At 40.6% G+C, this 18677-nt stretch overlaps 1 protein-coding gene across 1 annotated transcript; it reads right to left on the reverse strand.

The window, feature by feature from the left end:
• Nucleotides 1-2471: 2471 nt before the first annotated feature.
• On the reverse strand, nt 2472-11554 carry LOC306986523 (CMP-N-acetylneuraminate-beta-galactosamide-alpha-2,3-sialyltransferase 1-like). The gene is made up of 7 exons (XM_079589834.1): nt 11378-11554; nt 10525-10842; nt 7011-7204; nt 5419-5598; nt 3648-3693; nt 3370-3489; nt 2472-2816 (listed from the first exon to the last, which is right to left on the reverse strand). The coding sequence occupies exons 2-7, from the start codon at nt 10795-10797 to the stop codon at nt 2649-2651; spliced, it is 981 nt and encodes a 326-aa protein (XP_079445960.1). The 5' UTR covers nt 10798-10842; nt 11378-11554; the 3' UTR covers nt 2472-2648.
• Between the last annotated feature and the right edge of the window lie 7123 nt (nt 11555-18677).

Raw genomic sequence — 18677 nt, forward strand, 5'->3', positions numbered from 1 at the left:
ACTTTGAGCTGCTGTCATTGACGTGGAGGTTCAGAGACAATAAAATTGTTTTTGAATTGATCTACAGAGTTGGTAATTGATACTGCAAATATATCTGATAATACTTACTATTAAATGCATAGGTACACTAAAAATGAATTCTTATAGTAAACAAATCACCCAAACAAACAACCTGAGGGTGGTGTCTTGGAGACCAAATCTCTTTTCAACTCATTAAAAATGTGCTGACTCACTCAGACTGGCACTGTGACGACCAGGTTCTGTTTTGGTCATGTTTCTGTGTGTTTGGACTTTGTTTTATTTCATTCAGTTTCCTTGATTCTGCCTGTGCTTATTGTATTCAATTATCCCTAGCTTGCTTAATTATTAGTTCCCTTGTTTCAGGTGTGTGCCTTGTTAGTTTGTCGTTTGCCCCAGCTGTGTCTCGTTCCCTGATCCCCTCTGTGTATTTAAACCCTGTGTTCTCTCTCGTTCCTGCAGTTATTGTATGTATTTATCCGTGTGCGTGTTCTTGTTCTAAGTTTAACCTGTTTTGTGTAATTAAAATCTACTGCTGCATTTAGATCTGACTAACATCTCTGCTTCTACGAGTTTCGTGACAAGTAGTGCCTGGGGAGTTTATTTGATACAATTTAAAGCAGGAACTAGTTTGACTGGAATCAATTCAGGGAGTATGTGAGAACTGATGTGTTTCTGCATTTGTGCTGGGAACATGAAACTGAGGTCACGGGTAAAATGCCATTTGTGTGATGACAAATGAAGTAACTTCTTAAAATGAGGATGAAAAGTAATGGATTGGAAAGACAAATACATTGTATTCTTCTAATACTGTATAGAATTGCTTTCATTCAGCAAGGAAGCATTAAATGTAATAAAAGGGACAGTAAAGATGTTTGAAATTATTTCTATTTTAAATGGTGTTCTTTTATATTCATCAAAGAATCCTGAAAACGGTTTCTACAGAAATAAGAAGCACCACAACTGTTCACGCTGTATCAAACTGATAATAATAAGAGATGTTTCTTGAGCAGCAAATCATCATATTAGAATGCTTTCTGAAGGATCATGTGACACTGAAGACTGGAGTAATGATGCTGAAAATTCAGCTTTACATCACAGGAAACAAATTTCATTTAAAAATATACTTTAATTAAAAAAACAGTTATTTTACATAATAATACTTCACAAGAGACCATTACTGTTTTTACTGTATTTTTTTAATCAATCCAATGAGGCCCCTCCAGTGGTGGCTCAAAAACAAAGGATTTCGTCCCGTACTAGAACCCATGTTTATTGTAAGGGTCACACGCCAAGTGCTTCATCCCCTTTCAAGTGTTGGTTTGGATATATTATATCGACACATCGTAATCAGAATCTGTATATAGATGAGTTATGAGTTAACAAATCAGTTAATATTTCACTGGTTTTGTCCATCTTTCTGTTAGACTGTCTCACAAATTAATTATGTTGAATAGCTGTCAGATGTTCAATTTAACACAATTAGATAATAATACCAATTTAGGACAACCAATTACCAAGCAAAGCTTAATTTTGTTCAGTCTGCGGTGTAAAAAGGTTGCAATACCAATTAAAGAAAAAACACTTAAAGGCACACTATGCAAGATTTCCGACCCCTAGAGTCGCTGTGCACTTGTATTTAACGTTACTTTCGTAAATACCACTCACGCAGAGCCGTCTCTGCACTCATGGCCTGACCCCCGTTTCACGATTTCATACAAATATTAGGCTACTGCATAACTGTATATGTTGTGCCGTAAAGCAAGTTGTGATTCTTGCGAGATTTGGCAGGGCACCACCTCTCAAACCTACATTTCTGGTTTTACATTGTTTTGATGTACAAATCTTGCATAGTGTGCCTTTAAGCAAAACATGCCGGTTGGTTCAGTTCTGGAGTTTCTACAAGAGCGTCTTTCAGCTGGACTGACCCCCGCTACCCTTAAGGTGTATTTCTGCGCTATTTCTTGCCACAACCGGACTGAAGGGTCTTCAGCGGGGAAACATATCCTGGTGTTTTGCACTTCTTGTACAGAAGTATTTAAATTTTGACTGAATTACACAGAACGCAAGAGGTCTCCTTTTATAAATCACTGAAGCTGTTCAGTTTGGTACTATAGAAGCGCTATCAAATCAGGTGCGGGTGCCACCATCTGTAGAACTCACTGGCACTGGTGCTACTGCTCTCAGATGTTAGTCTGGAGCCCTGCTAATCCAGGTTAACATTCAGAAGAATCCGAAGACGTTTGTGGGTCATTTTCCCAGTAAAGTCTGTGGTGTTTGAACTGGCTCAACAAAAGAAAAATGGGTCACATTTTATATCTAGTACCATTAAGGATGTATTTACACGAAAAAATAAATTAATGCATTATAATAATCCAATGACAAAACATGTATGTACACAAATATTAATTTAAATGTTAGTACGGAAAGGCACTTAATATAACGTTGGACCGAAAAATGAATCCGCTAATGCCACAGATTCAGTTGGTGCTGCTAGTGGAGCTCAAATGAAACACTTGTTGATCTCTTGCACCTCTCGGGATGAATCTGAACTGAAAGTCTCTGCTGCACTATTGCAATGCAATGCAATATTGTGCAGCACAAAGGCAGTGTTTCCCCGAAAACCTATGTCATGTCAAACCCTTGTACATCAAAATCTTGTTCTCCTGATGGAGCTGATTGATTGTTTTGTTTTCAAAGTCTCCACTATGAGAACCGTATTCAAATAAAGTCAATGTTTCATCAAAATAATGATGCCAGTTTCTGTCACTCGTAGCTCCAAACCCAAAAACATTCACCTGTAAGAGAAAGAGTTATCAGTGCATTAGTTTCTTATTCATTAAAAAAATATTTTAAGTCAATAAAATATAAAAAATAAAACGCCCTCTTTTTGAAAAAGAAAATTGTGAAAAAATCATTCCTCTAATTTTAATATTAAATTCATTGTCTTTTTTTCTATTTTTATTTAGCAAAAATATGGAATCCAGTTTTATCCTTTGCTTAATAAAGTAATAGTAGTTTTAAATATCTTACAATGTGACTTTATTTCACATAATAACAACTCTATTACTCATATTTAACTTTAAATCGCACGATACAACTTTAAATCTCACAACTATAAAATTGTGAATTTAATTTGAAACTTTATATCACAGATTTACTTTCAGGCAGAAACAGCGCACATACAATGCTAACCACTATGCTACGGTTTCAATGCTAACACTTTCCTGAAAGGCTCTTTGTGTTAGTAAATATTCTATGCTTGTATAAAGTGACACTTCCTTAAACAACAGCGATGACACACTGGAACTGTGCCACACACCGTTTGAACCGGCAGAACGGGAGTTTTACCTTGTCACAGATGTGAAGAGCGAATATCAGTGTTAAGAAACCAGTGGATGGATATCGGCCATGACCTTCTGCCCAGTTATCATGCACGTATTTTATGAATTCAGGGTGGAGGATCATCACCTAAAAACAACAACAGAAATTAAACTGGACACTTATGAAACGTGCATTTATGACAGATTTCATTCAGGTGATGCTAATATCAACCAGGCAAATTAAAAAAGATCAACATTTGTCATTGATTGATTGGTTGATTTCATGATAAGGTCTGTGTTGTTCACCTTGTCCTTATTTGCTTTGATTGTAGATGGAACTTTTGTGTATGTTCTGAGTAAACAAAGACATTTAGATCAAAATTCAGATTTAAAAAATATTTTAAAATTAAATATTCATGTTGTTTTTATATATACAAAATGACTGAAATTACTATACAAAATGCATTTAAGTATTTTTTTTTTAGGTAAGGAAAACATTGTTTTAGGGAGAGGAACATTGAGGGCCCTATTTTAACGATATAAGCGCATGGTCTAAAGCTCACGGCGCAAGTGCACTTATGGCGTGTCCGAATCCCCTTTTGCTAGTTTAATGACGGGAAAAATGGTCGGCGCACCCAGCGCATCATCTAAAAAGGGTTGTCTCTATTCTCTTAATGAGTAATGGGTGTGTTTTTGGCGTAAAAATAAACCAATCAGACTCTCATCTTCCATTCCCTTTAAAAGCCAGTTGCACTTGGCGGATTCGCTATTTACATTTTATTTTTAATATTAGGCATTTTTGTTTGATGTAGCGTCTGACTGGACCAATCAGACACAATTATTCATTATAGTTGATGAATAATCCAGCAAACCCCCCTCGCCCAAAAAGAAAACTGTGTTCTGTGGACAACCCCCCGAAAAGGAACTAACACCCCAAAAAGCCAGAACAGGCCTCTGGTTACCATGGTTACTATCTGGTAATACCATTTTATTGCTCAAAATAATGTGGAAGTTGGCCACATGAAAAAGGCCATGGGAAAGACACATAAAGCCTGTTTCTCTTTATTAATTTGTATATTAACTGTTCTATAAATGAACATGCATATCCCCAGGACAGTGTATCTGTTATTACGGTTTTGTATATTGTCTCTTGTATTTGTTTTAGGCATGCTTTATGATTGAACCACTAGATAGTGTAACCTTATTGATATCATGCTTGCTTCTTATCAAATGAATCCTTGTGTGACGCCCTGAACATTGAGTGCTTGCTATATTAATCAGAGCATGAAGGCACACAAACTGCCAGCTTACTCCAATTGAATGAGTCAGCTTCCAAACAAAGGAACTTTTCCCGCTTGAAAATTGCACCTTTCTCATTGGTCAAGCCAAACTCGAGAGGTGTGACCTCTGTTGAGGTTAAAGAGCATCCGCACAGTTCCCCTCTCCCTCTCCCTTGCTTCCTTGTTCTCCTGGTTGCTGTTCGTGTGAAAACACTGGAGACATCCAGTCCGACCGCGGGACCTTTCCCGCTGCGCAGCCTGAGAGGCCTCAAGTTACAACCATTGTAACTTCCTCGACCATAACAGAGTCAAACTAACACCGCAAGTTCATCATAATTTCTTCGCTCAACACAAAACCTTCAACACCATCTAGACTTACGGAACCATCAAGACTTTCTCCTGAGACTACATCTGGACTCTTGTTCACCAGCTAAGGCAATGCAAGTATCGTGAATTTCACTAACTAAAGGAGGCGGGTACGTGCTACTTTGCCGTCATCGGGAAAATTTCAACCGGAAGTGAGCATCCCTATGTGTGTTCACTTTTGTTAGGAACTCCCCTACAATTGGCGTCCCCTTCCCGAAGTGCCATTCAAGGGCGCAAAAACTACATTTGAGATTCGCCCATTGACTGTCACACATCTCTGAAAGAAATTCAATGGCTGTACGTCAACGCTGTAATGTGATTGGTTATTAAGGCTTATTTGATTCAAGTTGTCCGTTACGCTTTCTCCGATGGTAGAGCCAACGGACCCTGGTATCTCTTAATCGTAAGACCATCTCTGGTTTAATTCTTACTGTATGATGTTCTTAGTGGTGAAAATGCTGATAAGCCACTTCATGTCCAGAACTTTAATGGGCAAAAGCACCAGATGGGTGTTGTCATCCAAGTCCACAGCGCTCTCGGGATACAGAATCCGGTGAGTGGTCTTATTTCCCACATCCTTCTCATAATCCTCTGTTGGGCCTTTATTTATCCTGAGAGAAAATCACACAGGAGATTGAGGTATTCATGATATTCTAATGAAAAGCCTTCAAGGCATCTTTTTGAAGAAATCTTATTCGTCTCTGGAATCACCTGATCTAATGGGATATCGTCTGATCTCAGGCATACAACGACAGCCTCTGTCATTAATTGTACCATTGATTCTGATGGTTGAAAGCTTCATTATTCACTCTTAAAAATAAAGGTTCTTTTTTGGCATTGATGGTTCCACGAAGAAACTTTAACATCCATATAACTTTTTCATTAGACAAAAGATTCTTTATAGTTGAAAATGGCTCTTTAGATTATTAAAATGTCCTTCACAATAAATAAAAAAAAGTTTAAAGAATTTTTCAGTGATCAGTTCTTAAAAAGACTTTCTGAAGAACATTTAATAATCTGAATACCCCTTTTTTCTGGTATAAATAACCTTTTGTTTAATGGAAAGGTTCCATGGATGTTAAAAGTTCTTCATGGAACCATCCATCCATCCATCCATCTTCTTCCGCTTATCCGGGGCCGGGTCGCGGGGGCAGCAGTCTAAGCAGAGATGCCCAGACTTCCCTTTCCCTAGCCACTTCCTCTAGCTCTTCCGGGGGGACACCGAGGCGTTCCCAGGCCAGCCGAGAGACATAGTCTCTCCAGCGTGTCCTAGGTCTTCCCCGGGGTCTCCTCCCGGTGGGACGTGCCTGGAACACCTTCCAGGGAAGGCGTCCAGGAGGCATCCGGAACAGATGCCCGAGCCACCTCAGCTGACCCCTCTCGATGTGGAGGAGCAGCGGCTCTACTCTGAGCTCCTCCCGAGTGACCGAGCTCCTCACCCTATCTCTAAGGGATCGCCCAGCCACCCTGCGGAGAAAGCTCATTTCGGCCGCCTGTATCCGGGATCTTGTCCTTTCGGTCATGACCCTCCTTGAACTGCCACCTTAACGTGGTGGAGGGCTTTGAGTACCCGAATGACCCTAGGAGCTATGTTGTCCGGGGCTATATGCCCCTGGTAGGGTCTCCCAAGGCAAACAGGTCCTAGGCGACGGGTCAGACTAAGAGCGGTTCAAAACCCTTTATGAAGAAAAATACATCGAGGACCGTGACGTCGCCCGGTATGGCGCAGCCGGGGTCCCACCCTGGAGCCAGGCCCGGGGTTGGGGCTCGTATGCGAGCGCTTGGTGGCCGGGCCTCCCCCCACGGGGTCCGGCCGGGCTCAGCCCGAAGGAGCGACGTGGGGCCGCCTTCCCGTGGGCTCACCACCTGCAGGAGGGGCCGTAAGGGGCCGGTGCTTAGAGGATCGGGCGGCAGTCGAAGGCGGGGGCCTCGACAACCCGACCCCTGGACACGGAAACTAGCTCTTCATGGAACCATCAATGCCAATAAAGAACCTTCAGTCTGACATAATCTAACATATTACCTTATGACAAAGTCATGGCTGTCTATTTGTTGACCATAGTTGGATCTCAGGAGGTTCCCAGAGTTTCCCACCACAGCACAGGTTCTGCAGCGATCAGGACCAGCGTCTGAGTAATGATCTTCATCGGGGAAGAGAGAAAACAGCTGGTCCACCACCTCTTTGTAGTTTGGGACATTTGGTACATCTTGAAGCTCCTGTATGAAATTATTTAATCAGTTAGGACCAAAATGAACTATATTACTCAATCATGTAAAAGTGTTTATAAGAGTGTACTATTTTAAGATGTTTGCAGTGCCTTATGTTTAAGAGGCATTGTGAATGAAGAATAAACACGGGCTAGATGAAGCCATGTATCTCCATAACATGAGGTTTTTAGTAAAAAGTCGCATTACACATTTATTGTTTTATATGCTTATTGTCTCTAGGGTCCTGTTTACACCTGATATTAAGAAGTGTTTTCGTCAATCCGATCACAATTGGTACGACAAGGTGTAAACGGGGTCTAAAAAGATGAGCTTGTCCAGAGCTTCGTAGTCGAAATTGATGCGTAAACATAGGATTTAAACTTTGTTGGCTGAAGACCTGAGTTTGGTTTGAAGACTAAAAATGCACCAAGCACGCACAATAGATGTTCTCTAACCATTCCTGGTTTTCTAACACAGTATTTGACGTGGTCTTGCGGCTATCAGAGCAGAAATGAAAGCTGATGCTTTCCCTATGTTTTTCCGTCGTCTCCTTTCGCGTTCATTTGTAAATTGCGTGAGCTATTTTGTCAATTAGATCAAAAGATCTGAAAAAGCTCATACAATTACCCCCTTCCCTCAAAGAAATCAGGACAGAAGTGGTTGAAAGTGGACAAAAGAAAAGGATTAAAACACCAAGTGTAAACCATAGACTGTAAAAAAATATGGACGTAGTGTCCGTGACGTCACCCGTAGGTTTCTGAAGAGCATTTTTGAAGCCTAAAGTGGGCGGAGCCGGCCGTCGCCATCTTGGCCTCGCGTCACCGCTTTTATTACAGTCTATGGTCCGTCAGCGCGGCATCGCTCGTCAAGTTCGTAGAGAGCTTTATTATTCAGTCCATTTTAAATTCTGATTTTGGCCGCATCTCAATTCTCAAATGGGTCAAAACATAGATATATTACCTGTGAAGTTCAAGTAAATGCGCTAGAAATCCGCGCTCATTCAAGGATGTGCATTTATTGCATGGACGGAGAAACACAGACACCTGCAGGATTTCATCTGACGGTACATAAGCATGTTATAATCTGTCCCAGAGCAACGGCACCGCAGAACGAGTGTAGCCTTTATATCTATAGACGTTTTTAAATCTGAAAACTCCAAAAAGCAACGAAATTGTCAGACATCACATCCATTAGTGCATGTTCACAGAGGAGAATGACTGGAATACAGCGCTGGCTTCTCTCGAACGACACTCGACGAAAAATGGCGGAATCCAAAGCCGTGGGCGAGGTAATGGGTGTATTAAATTATATGAAATAATCCCGAATAAAAGCACAAACACGGCAGAGATGGCAAATTCAGCAGCTGGAATTTGCTGAAGTGAAGTGACTGCTAACCGGCTAGCATTTACATCAGCGGGAATCCGCCTGTCACTCAAAAGTGGACACACCCTTCATTTTGCAGAACTTTAAATATTAATCAACTACACGGGCGAGTTATAAAAAAATGCACCCCCCTCACAGTTGTTATGAAGGGCAAAGTTAGCTTTATAGACCAAAGCCACAGAGAGAACCAGGCTGTAAACATGTTTTGTTCTGCTGTAAAGTTGGGCATTTTAACATGGGGGAGATACAGATTTGACTCCCTTCTGCAGCCAGCCTCAAGCGGCCAGTCGATGAATTGCCGTTTAATTCACTTCCGTGTTGGTTTCAAGAGAGAGACGGGGAGGTTGCCGCTTGGTGTAAATGTATATATCCCTCGTCTACTTGTGATCCAGTCAACCAAAACGCATCTTAATACCAGGGCTGCGTTCAGTCACGACAAAAAATTGCTTGTTGTTTCAGATTGTTTTCTGAACGGAAACGGTGGTGCGTTGAACACCCTGTTTTGATGACGCAAGAGTTGTGACTACTGTATGGCAGCTGAGAAGGCCATTCTTTGTGTTCTTTTTGAAGAATTTTCGGAGTCTGATGAAATTGGTATAAATACGTGTTTAATACTGCAAAATATGCTCAATGTTACAGTCACTGCTCTTGCCGTCCAGAATAAAAGAGAACATCCCAATCGAGTGAAGGGATTTGTGGAAACAGTGGTTCCTAATTATTGTGATCCAACATTTGCCTCGCATTTCAGGATGAGAAGACAAACGTCTTCTAATATCTTCAATTGTTGCGTATTGAAAGATTTTGTATTTTCAGTCATCAGATTTATTTACATTGTGACTGTGTATCAGATGTAATCCACTCTGTCTGTGTCTACAAAGGTGTGTGCCAAATGGCCCATACAGATGAAAGGCCCATTCAGATGTATGGCCCACAGAAACTGATTGGTGTGAATGAATAAAAAGAATCAGCATTGCTCAGAGTGGATAAACAAGTTAGATCGTTCTCCTGTGGGAGGTCCTAACAGGTTTCTATTGTTTGTAGCCCATAGGCTATGTCTTCATGTATAAAGTTCTGTCTCACACTTAGAACTTTGGGTTAAGATTGTTGAAGGGCAACATGATAACATCGCTGCTGATGGACTGCTACACTACAAACCTTCAATAAATTCTTCTCCCCACAAGAACTGGTCAAGCTTACTTATTTTATGTATTGGAGAAATCTAATACATTGGCGAGCCACCCATACCACTGGTTGGCCAAATACAGCAAAATCTAACAGTATACCGAGCTGATTGGGCTGACATTTTTGACACACCAACCAAACAAGGGTAAAAAAACGTATATCAAACCCGTTGCACACCGTTCCAGGAAACATGTCGTTCAACCCGGAAACCGTAGCAAAACGTTGCACGCTGGTTTGAGCTTTAACGTGCCCCAGGTGTAAACAGGAAGTGAATTTGTATTTTGACATTAAACATCTGATTTAAAACAGTCATTTTAAAACAATATTTTTTATCTACATCAATGATGGTGAAAATGTTTAAAATGTTAATCAATATTTCAAATTAATTAACATTAAAATATAAATTAAAAATGGAGGAAATGCATTAACATATTATTTATATTTTTGGGGTCAGTGAGTTTTTTTTTTTTTCCACTAAAAGGTGTTTACAAAAATATTAAGCATGGTTATTAACATTGTTTTCACGGGAATAAATTACATTTTAAAATGATATTCAAATAGAAAACAGTTATTTAAAATATTCCACAATATTACTGTTTTTACTGTATTTTCATAAATCAAATAAATGCAGCCTTGGTGAGCATAAGAGACTTCTTTAAAATAAAATAAAAAATAATCTTAATTTAATAGGGTTAGGGGTAATTTTGGGGGTAGGCATATCATGCCAAGTAAATGCATATTTATTTTGAATTAAACTATCTTACCTTCCACCAGCTGAATATGTTTGCATGCAATTCACTGTTGGCGCTGTTGAGCAGAAGTGGAACAGTGGGTTTGTAACGTTCACTGAACCAGCTACTACTATTTCCTAGGTCTCCCAAACAGATTTGGGATGCGTGCTGAGCTTGCTTGGAGACAGAACCGTAAGAACTGTATGTCAAAACCACTGTTGAGTTTTGAAAGTACAGGAATAACAAGATGGTTGTGGAGATTAGGAGTGCGCTGATATAGCGGATACGTTTCAGTAGCAAAGTCATCAGTGATGTTAGATGTTTGTCACTTCAAACAGAAATATAATCGACCTACAGAGGGAAAGAGAGTGATTTACATTGAGTTATAAAAGAGACTTATACAACAGGGCTAAAGGCGCACCATATGGATAGCCAAACAAGTCATATTTCACCAATAACCAAAATAAAATAAAATAAAATAAAAAAGTGTTTTGTAAGAAAAGACACTGTCATGGGCTCTCAGACCCCAATTTGAAAACCCCTGGCCTAGCCTACATGACAACTTCTCTCTTGCTCAGAGGCAGTGCCATTGCAGATCTGTGATCTTGCTTGTCAAAGCAACAGACGAATCATTCATTGCCATTTAGAAATAAAATCGCGTAGGTATTTGATAGTGATCTTTTACCGATTATTCGTACAGTTCTAGAAACAGTGTCTCTTTTCGGGCTAGGCATCATTATTAGATAGAGTTTGCATTCAATCTGGATAATTTCTGATACGTAAATGCTGTTTTATCCATATCAAATGTTCTGTTATCACATCTATTAAAGTACCGGTTTCTGTTCAGATTTTCTGCTAAAATCTCGGTTTATCCCAGTTCATTTACCTGGAGTGGTTTGCTCTGATGATCGGTTCTGTGAGGCACTGATAGAGGAGCATGTCCATCGGCTGCAACCTGCTGATATATTATGGCCAATAACTAAAGTCAATTGAGCAACCCACTGTAGAACACTCCTCTGGCAAATCTAGAGGCGACCAGGTTTGCCCGGGTTACAGACCTGGGTGATGAGGGGGTTTCGGAGAGCGCTGGAGCCACTGCGTCTTTTCCCCCTCTTCCCCTCAGTCTCTTGGCCAGCTTTTTGTTATAATGAGTTTACGTCTTCATGTTTCTTGTCAAGCCAAGCCTTTGTTTATTGGTTCACGTTTATTTGGAAAAGCTGCACATGCATGGGTTCTTATCAATTTGCCAGTGGACATTTATTAGGGCCCAAGCCTTGAAAAGGCGAAGGCCCTATTGTTTTTCTTAGGATTATTATTTATTATTATTATTCTTCTTTATTATTATTATTTTACTACCTTTTGGGCACTTTTGGGGGCCTTAACGTGCTCAAAAACTCTTGAAACTTTGCACAAATGTCAGAACCTGCGGCCATTAGGGCCGCGCTGAAGCTGGTACCCGGGCGTGGCAGGGGGGCTCGACAGCGCCCCCTGGAATGGGATTCAAAAACATGTCCATATATCAAACACGCTTGCATGTAATAATATGAAACTCGGTACACATATAGATCTCATCGGGCCGAACAACTTTCGTGCTCTAAGTTTTACGCCAGTCCAACAGGAAGTCGGCTATTGTGGGCTGTATGGAAACGCATGTTCTGGCATTTGAAACACTTCTCCCAGAGAATTCATCCGATGACCACGAAACTCGGTGTGCATGAAGTCAAGACATGGAGGATGCTAAATTGCGGATGGGCCGTGGCGAGGAAACAAATTTATGATTAAAAAAGGATGCATAAAGTGTGTTATAACTTAGTTATAGTTTTACCTACAGTTACAAAACTCAGCGTGTGTTTTGATCTTATCAAGCCGAACAACTTTCTAATTTACAGTCATTAGCTCCGACCAACAGAAAGTCAGATATTGTGGTTTGAATGTGAATTGTGTCTCTCTCTGTCTCTCTGCTATTCTGTGTGTGTCTGTCTGTGTGGGGTGGGGAGGGGAGGGGGGGGATCTGTGTATGTGTGTGTGTGAGGAGGGGGGCTAGTTTAGTTTAACCCTTTCTCTGCTGTGTGCAAAATCTCGGGCACTTTTGGGGCCCTTAACGTGCTCGAAAACTCTTGAAATTTTGCACACAGGTTAGAACCCGCGGCCGGGCTGAAGCTGGTACCCGGGCGTGGCAGGGGGGCTCGACAGCGCCCCCTGGAATGGGATTCAAACACTTGTCCGTATATCAAACACGCTTGCATGTAATAATATGAAACTCGGTACACATATAGATCTCATCGGGCCGAACAACTTTCGTGCTCTAAGTTTTACGCCAGCCCAACAGGAAGTCGGCTATTGTGGGTGGTATGAAAACGCATGCCCCTGGAATTTGAAACACTCTTTCTAGAAAATTCATCCAATCGCAACCAAACTCGGTCAGCATTACGTCAAGACATTGAGGATACTAAATTGCTGACGGATTTTTGATATCTCGAACAGTTTGGCCGTGGCGAGGAAACTAAATTATGGCGAGAAAAGAGAAACACGATGTGTTATAACGTCTTCATACATTAATTGATCTTGATGAAACTTCAGTAGTGTGTTTGTTGTAAGAGAGCGATCACATGGATGTAACTAATGTGAGTCAAAGTTATAGCGCCACCAACTGGCAGCAGGAAGTGTGTTACTTTTGACAAAAGTGGGGGGGTTAGTTTTACCTACAGTCACAAAACTTGGTATGTATATTGTGCACATCGAGCCGGACAACTTTCTGATTTACAGTCATTAGCTCCGACCAACAGGAAGTCAGATATTTTGGTTTAAATGTGGTTTTGTCTCTCTCTCTCTGACAGAGTTCCCCCAGCCATTCTCTGTGTGTGTGTGTGTGTGTGTGTGTGTGTCTGTGTGTGTGTGTGTCTGTGTGGGGAGGGGAGGGAGGGCACACACACACACATAGACAGCCCCCCCTGTGTGTGTCTGTGTGGGGAGGGGAGGGAGGGCACACACACAGACAGCCCCCCTGTCTGTCTGTGTGTGTGGGGAGGGGAGCAGAAAGACTATGAACAATTGTGCCATCTAGTGTTTTATACTATGTATAAATGTGTTTTTTATTTTAAACAAGTGTTTTAAAGTACACTAATTTCAATTAATGATATGTTGCATTTTTATGTATATTTAAACATTATCAAAGTTAGGATGTCATTTTTTTAGTTTCAAAAGTTATCTGTCTCTGTCTCCCTTTGGCTGTCATTACCCTCCCCTCACTCCCACAGTCTCACTTATTTCTTTCTATATCAAATAATATTACCATAAACAAAAAGTTTGAGTTTCTTTTTCAATCAATGTATTATGTGTAACTTAAAAATAAGCAGATTAAACAGATATGTTTGAGGGCAAGACATGAAAACGATGAAATATAATATAGTATTAGTAAAAGAGTGCAGTATAGGGTTGGATGAATCAGATAAATAACATATTTTGTTAAAAAAACATTTGGTTAAATAAAATCGAGTGATACATAGGGCTATATTGCCCTCTCGACAGTCAAAGCGGGGTTACGTTATTGCCCGTCGTGCACAGGAACCCGAAAGGCAACGGGGTGGCGGTTTTATATATATATATATATAAATAAATATAGCTGCAAGCAGCGATGGAGGGCCCAAGCCGGTGGCACCGCCACCCTGGTGCCTTTAGTTACACTAAAGGCACCGGGGTGGCGGTGCCACCGGTTTGGGCCCGTAATCGCTGCTTGCAGCTATATTTACAGTTTATTTCAGCAATTCTGACTTTATTACTTGCAATTGCGACTTCATATCTACTTATATATTTTAAGAGATTTGAAGTAAATTCTTATGTACACTACCAGTGGACTACACAAAAATTCACATAGCCTAATCAGAATTAGGAACATATATTTCCTTTATAAATCAATATATTCAAACAATGATTTGTTTTTATGTAAAACTAATTGTAAAAAAGTATTTAATAGGCTACTCAATCAAAAGAGTAAAGACAACTATAAGCCCTTAATTATACTTTTAAAGTCCCTGTAAAGGTAATTCTAAAAAAAAATTCTAAACACATTATACATGTTAGAAATGTATTGCTAAAACATATTACAAAGACTGTGAACTGCAAAGTACTGAATTGTGGAGTTAGACCGTTAAACAGTTGTTCACCATTGCTATTTTCCGGATTTTTTGGGCGGGGCTAAAACGGGGGCTCGATGACGCACTGGAGCCCCTGAGCTGCTGGACACGCCCCTACTTGATGACGCACTGGAGCCCCTGATGCTGGCCGCGGCGTTCCCTAACAATATATATAGCACATTCGCATCGGTTTGCCGCTCAATCGCGAGTCACTGTCAGTCAGTACTATTATTAGTTACTACAGCTGACAGTTTGCTAGTTAGCTATGCCTTCGTCACTACTACCTGGATGCGATCATGTACGAAACAGATCGGTGTCCTTATTTAAATTTCCTAAAAACGATCACATCAAGAAGAGGTGGATTAATTTTGTGAAGAGCCACCTTGATGGAGAGCTGAGGATCACCACCAAAACCCGCCTCTGTAGTGATCATTTTACACGGGATAGTTTTATAAACTTTCGTCGGAGACAACTGCATGCTCTGATAATCCGCTGTTACTGGTGAATGGGGCCGAACCGACTATCTCCCGCCTCGGCCTTCATCCTCCCGTCGCGCTGACAACTGTGCCATCATCGGCAGTGCGTGCCCACCAATGAGGGTAAGCTGCCTTGTGTGCTTATGTTATAATTATAAACCTAATAAGCTGCTAGGAGCATCCATTCCGGCTGTAGCAGTGACAGTTGAGTGTGGCGACGGCAGCTTCCCCGCGAGTGGGCGTGGTTTCAGCGCAGCCAGCGGACACGCCCCCAGCGTTTGAGAGCAGAGACCACTGCTCATTTTTTCAAGATTTTGATAGCTTATTTTATGTACTTGCCGGCTTTTTTTATCATTCAAATTTGGCTGGGTGGCTAATAACATATTTTTCTGTGATATGACAAACTCAGAACACATACTTAATTTTGACTTTACAGGGACTTTAAGTATGTATCAATCAAAAATGTTTGTGTAAAAGAAGTACAGGTCTAATAGAATATAAATAATGAATAAACTTATTTTTTTAAGGGTTCTGGCTTTATTCCTGTAATTCTGAGATTTATTTAATAACTAGACTGTATAATACACATTTTAATTTGATAAGGTCTATACAGCATTATTCAAATCTTGTGTACAATCACGTTTTAATTCTACAGCACACACAATGGCTGTAGCCTACATGGTTATAACGTACAATGGTGATAGTACCGTAGTATTTATCAAAGCATCCTACACAACTGTAATATGGTACTGTTACATTTTGTAAGGAAGAAGGCTTTGTAGAACTTGAATACATCTACAGGTAATGTCCTGTGACACAATTTGAAACTTGTGCATAATTTACTCATAAAACTGTTCCTAAGAATAAAAACGGACTTACCTACTTTGGTAATGTATTTCAGACTTCTGCAGTGTGGTGTTTTTTCAAATCCTGGGTTATTAGATGCGCATTATTAGGATAATGCACAAGGTAAGACTCTGCCGATGGTGTGTGTGTGTGCGTGTGTGGAGTAATGGAACCTGTGCTTTATTTAGGTTTCGCTGTATGGGTGGAGCTTGTGTGTAACACTATCCCCCTTGTAAGAGTATGGGGTGGCTGCAGACCTGGAGCCGGTAGATATAGGACCCAGACAGTTTGACGCCCCTGTTGTTCCTGATGCGTCCAGTAGGGGGAGGCTGTACAGCGATACGAATTGAGGTATGTTTTAATCTTTTTTTTAATTTTTTAATTTAATTAATTTTTTAATTTTTTTTAATTTAATTAATTAATTTATTTTGTATTGCAAATGAAAGGATATAGACATTAACAGTGAGAAGAGGAAAACAAAACAAAAAACAAGGGGGGTATACGGACATCAAAAGAGATTGAATTAGGCTACACAAATCAATACAATATTACATTTTGTCAATAAAAAATTAAAGGTTCTTTACAACAGACTCAAGGATATTATTTGTTTTAGAAACCTTTGAGTTTAAAGGTTTTGCCATTGGATGGTTCTGTCTTTATGCAGATGAAACTTGCCCAGAATTTACCAAAAAGTTCAGGACGATCTGGCTTAAATTTATCTTACCATGTATGTAGGACACTGTTTTGTAGCTGTATGACGACCAATAGAGAATAGTACAGCAGATATTAAATCGAGGATCCATATGATTACACGGTACTGTATGTCTAATGGTCTAAATATGGTTAATATCTAAATGTAACTTTATATAAATTCACAACAACATATTTCACTTAGCCTCCATATAAAAACATACGGTGAATAGGCCTATAACTGCAGTAGGTCATATCATTACTTGTCATAACATGTAGTTGATCCAACTAAGTGTATTTAAAAATTTTCAATTCACAAAAACAAAAGTCTTATGTAGGCTGAGTGAAGAGAGTGAACACCGACTGAATATCTGCATCTATTTTTCTATTTTAATCCGAGCAGATCTACACTGTAGCGTTTATATTTAAATGAACAAAAAACACAAAATTGTCAAGTCTATGGACGGGTTATTAATGTGTTAGCGTCGATTTAATGATGTTATTTCGCAGTATATCCCCCTACTGGATGCATCCGGAACAACAGGGGCGTAAAACTGCCTGGGGCGTATATCTACCGGCTCCAGGGGCCTCATGTACAAAGACTTGCGTTGAATTCATACTAAAACATTGCGTACGGACAAAGCTGTAAATGTGCGTACGCACCAAAAAAATCAGATGTATGAATCTCTGCGTACGCAGCATTCCACATACATTCTATTTGTACATCCCAATTAACGCGAAATTGAGCGCACATGCACGAGCACAACACCACACCCTGTCTCCTCCCTCAATTAAATTAATTTAAATATGGTAATTAGTCCAATTTGGCAAACGAAACCTGCAAGAACATGGCTAAAGCAAGTAAGAAACTGAAAATGAATTAGAGGTGCTACTATCAGAGGTAGAAACAAGAAAAAAATATTTTATTTGGAACTTTGTCCTCTGGAACTAATAACAAAAGAAAGAAAAAAGAGTGGGAGAGTTTGTCTGATGCCGTCAACGCGGTGGGATCTGAGAGTCGCACCGTAAATGAACTAAAGAAGAAATGGTCCTATATAAAGGTGGAAGTTTAAAGGAGAACTGCTGCGCACCGACAGAGTGTGGGCAGAACAGGCGGTGGTACAGGGGCCGATGAACTTACACCCTTTGATCAGAGAGTTGCCTCTATTGTAGGAGACACGTTAATCTCTGGAATCGTATCCGTTGATGTGGGAGACTCGGATATACTACAGGACTGCCAGGAAGGTGACTAATTTAAAATGTATTTCCTTAACTTTGATACATACAGCCTACCAGTAACCATTTCATTTTAAAATGCATGCAATGTAGCAAAAAGTACACCAGAGATTTTACGTATCCACTGCTTTTATTGCAAATGCGTGTACCCATTAATAAGGAACAGACTCAAATTACTGTTAACATGTGCCTGTGTTTATTTGTACTTAGGACCCGCAGGAACAACAGCAGGAACGTCCACTGGCACGCACTCAGAGTCCGCACCACCCGAGCAGCCAGAGCCCATTCAGTCCAGCGTCTCCAGTGTCTCTAATGCTCCCCCCAGTGCTGAAGCCCGTCCATCTGGCCGCGTCTGACGTATGCTGTTCTGGAGTCACAACAGCAAATCGTTAGGGCCATTGGAGAAATTAACAGTCACCTGAAAAATGTCACTGACGCACTCACAGAAATAAGCCATTCATTAAAGGAATTGGTCAAAAAATGAACTTTGTGTCTTAGTACCATTTATATTGTCGCAATTACACGTTGACGGGCCTGAATGGCTTGTTGATTGTGCTGCACATATACTGGTCCTGGGTCAGGGTCATCTGGCGGTGCTCCCACCTCACCAAGGGGTATGCCATGCCTGTGCGCGACATTGTGCAGCACTCCACAGGCCAGTATGATGCGGCAAACCTTGTCAGGGCGGTATAACAGCATCCCCCCGGTCCTGTCAAGGCAGCGCCACCGACATTTCAGCTGCCCAATCGCCCGGTCCACAACTGACCGAGTGCGAGAATGGGCATCATTGTATCTGCGCTCTCGG

Source organism: Phoxinus phoxinus, assembly GCF_949152265.1.
Source record: "Phoxinus phoxinus genome assembly, chromosome: 19".
NCBI lineage: Eukaryota > Metazoa > Chordata > Actinopteri > Cypriniformes > Leuciscidae > Phoxinus > Phoxinus phoxinus.

Bases quoted from the DNA above. Each gene is read 5' to 3' on its own strand.
- LOC306986523 (XM_079589834.1), bottom strand. From the start codon at position 10,797: ATGACTTTGCTACTGAAACGTATCCGCTATATCAGCGCACTCCTAATC. The intron at 3,490-3,647 runs GTGAACAACACA...TGTTGTTTTTAG, and splicing joins TCAAAGCAAATAAGGACAAG to GTGATGATCCTCCACCCTGA. The intron at 2,817-3,369 runs GTAAAACTCCCG...TTTCTCTTACAG, and splicing joins CTCTTCACATCTGTGACAAG to GTGAATGTTTTTGGGTTTGG.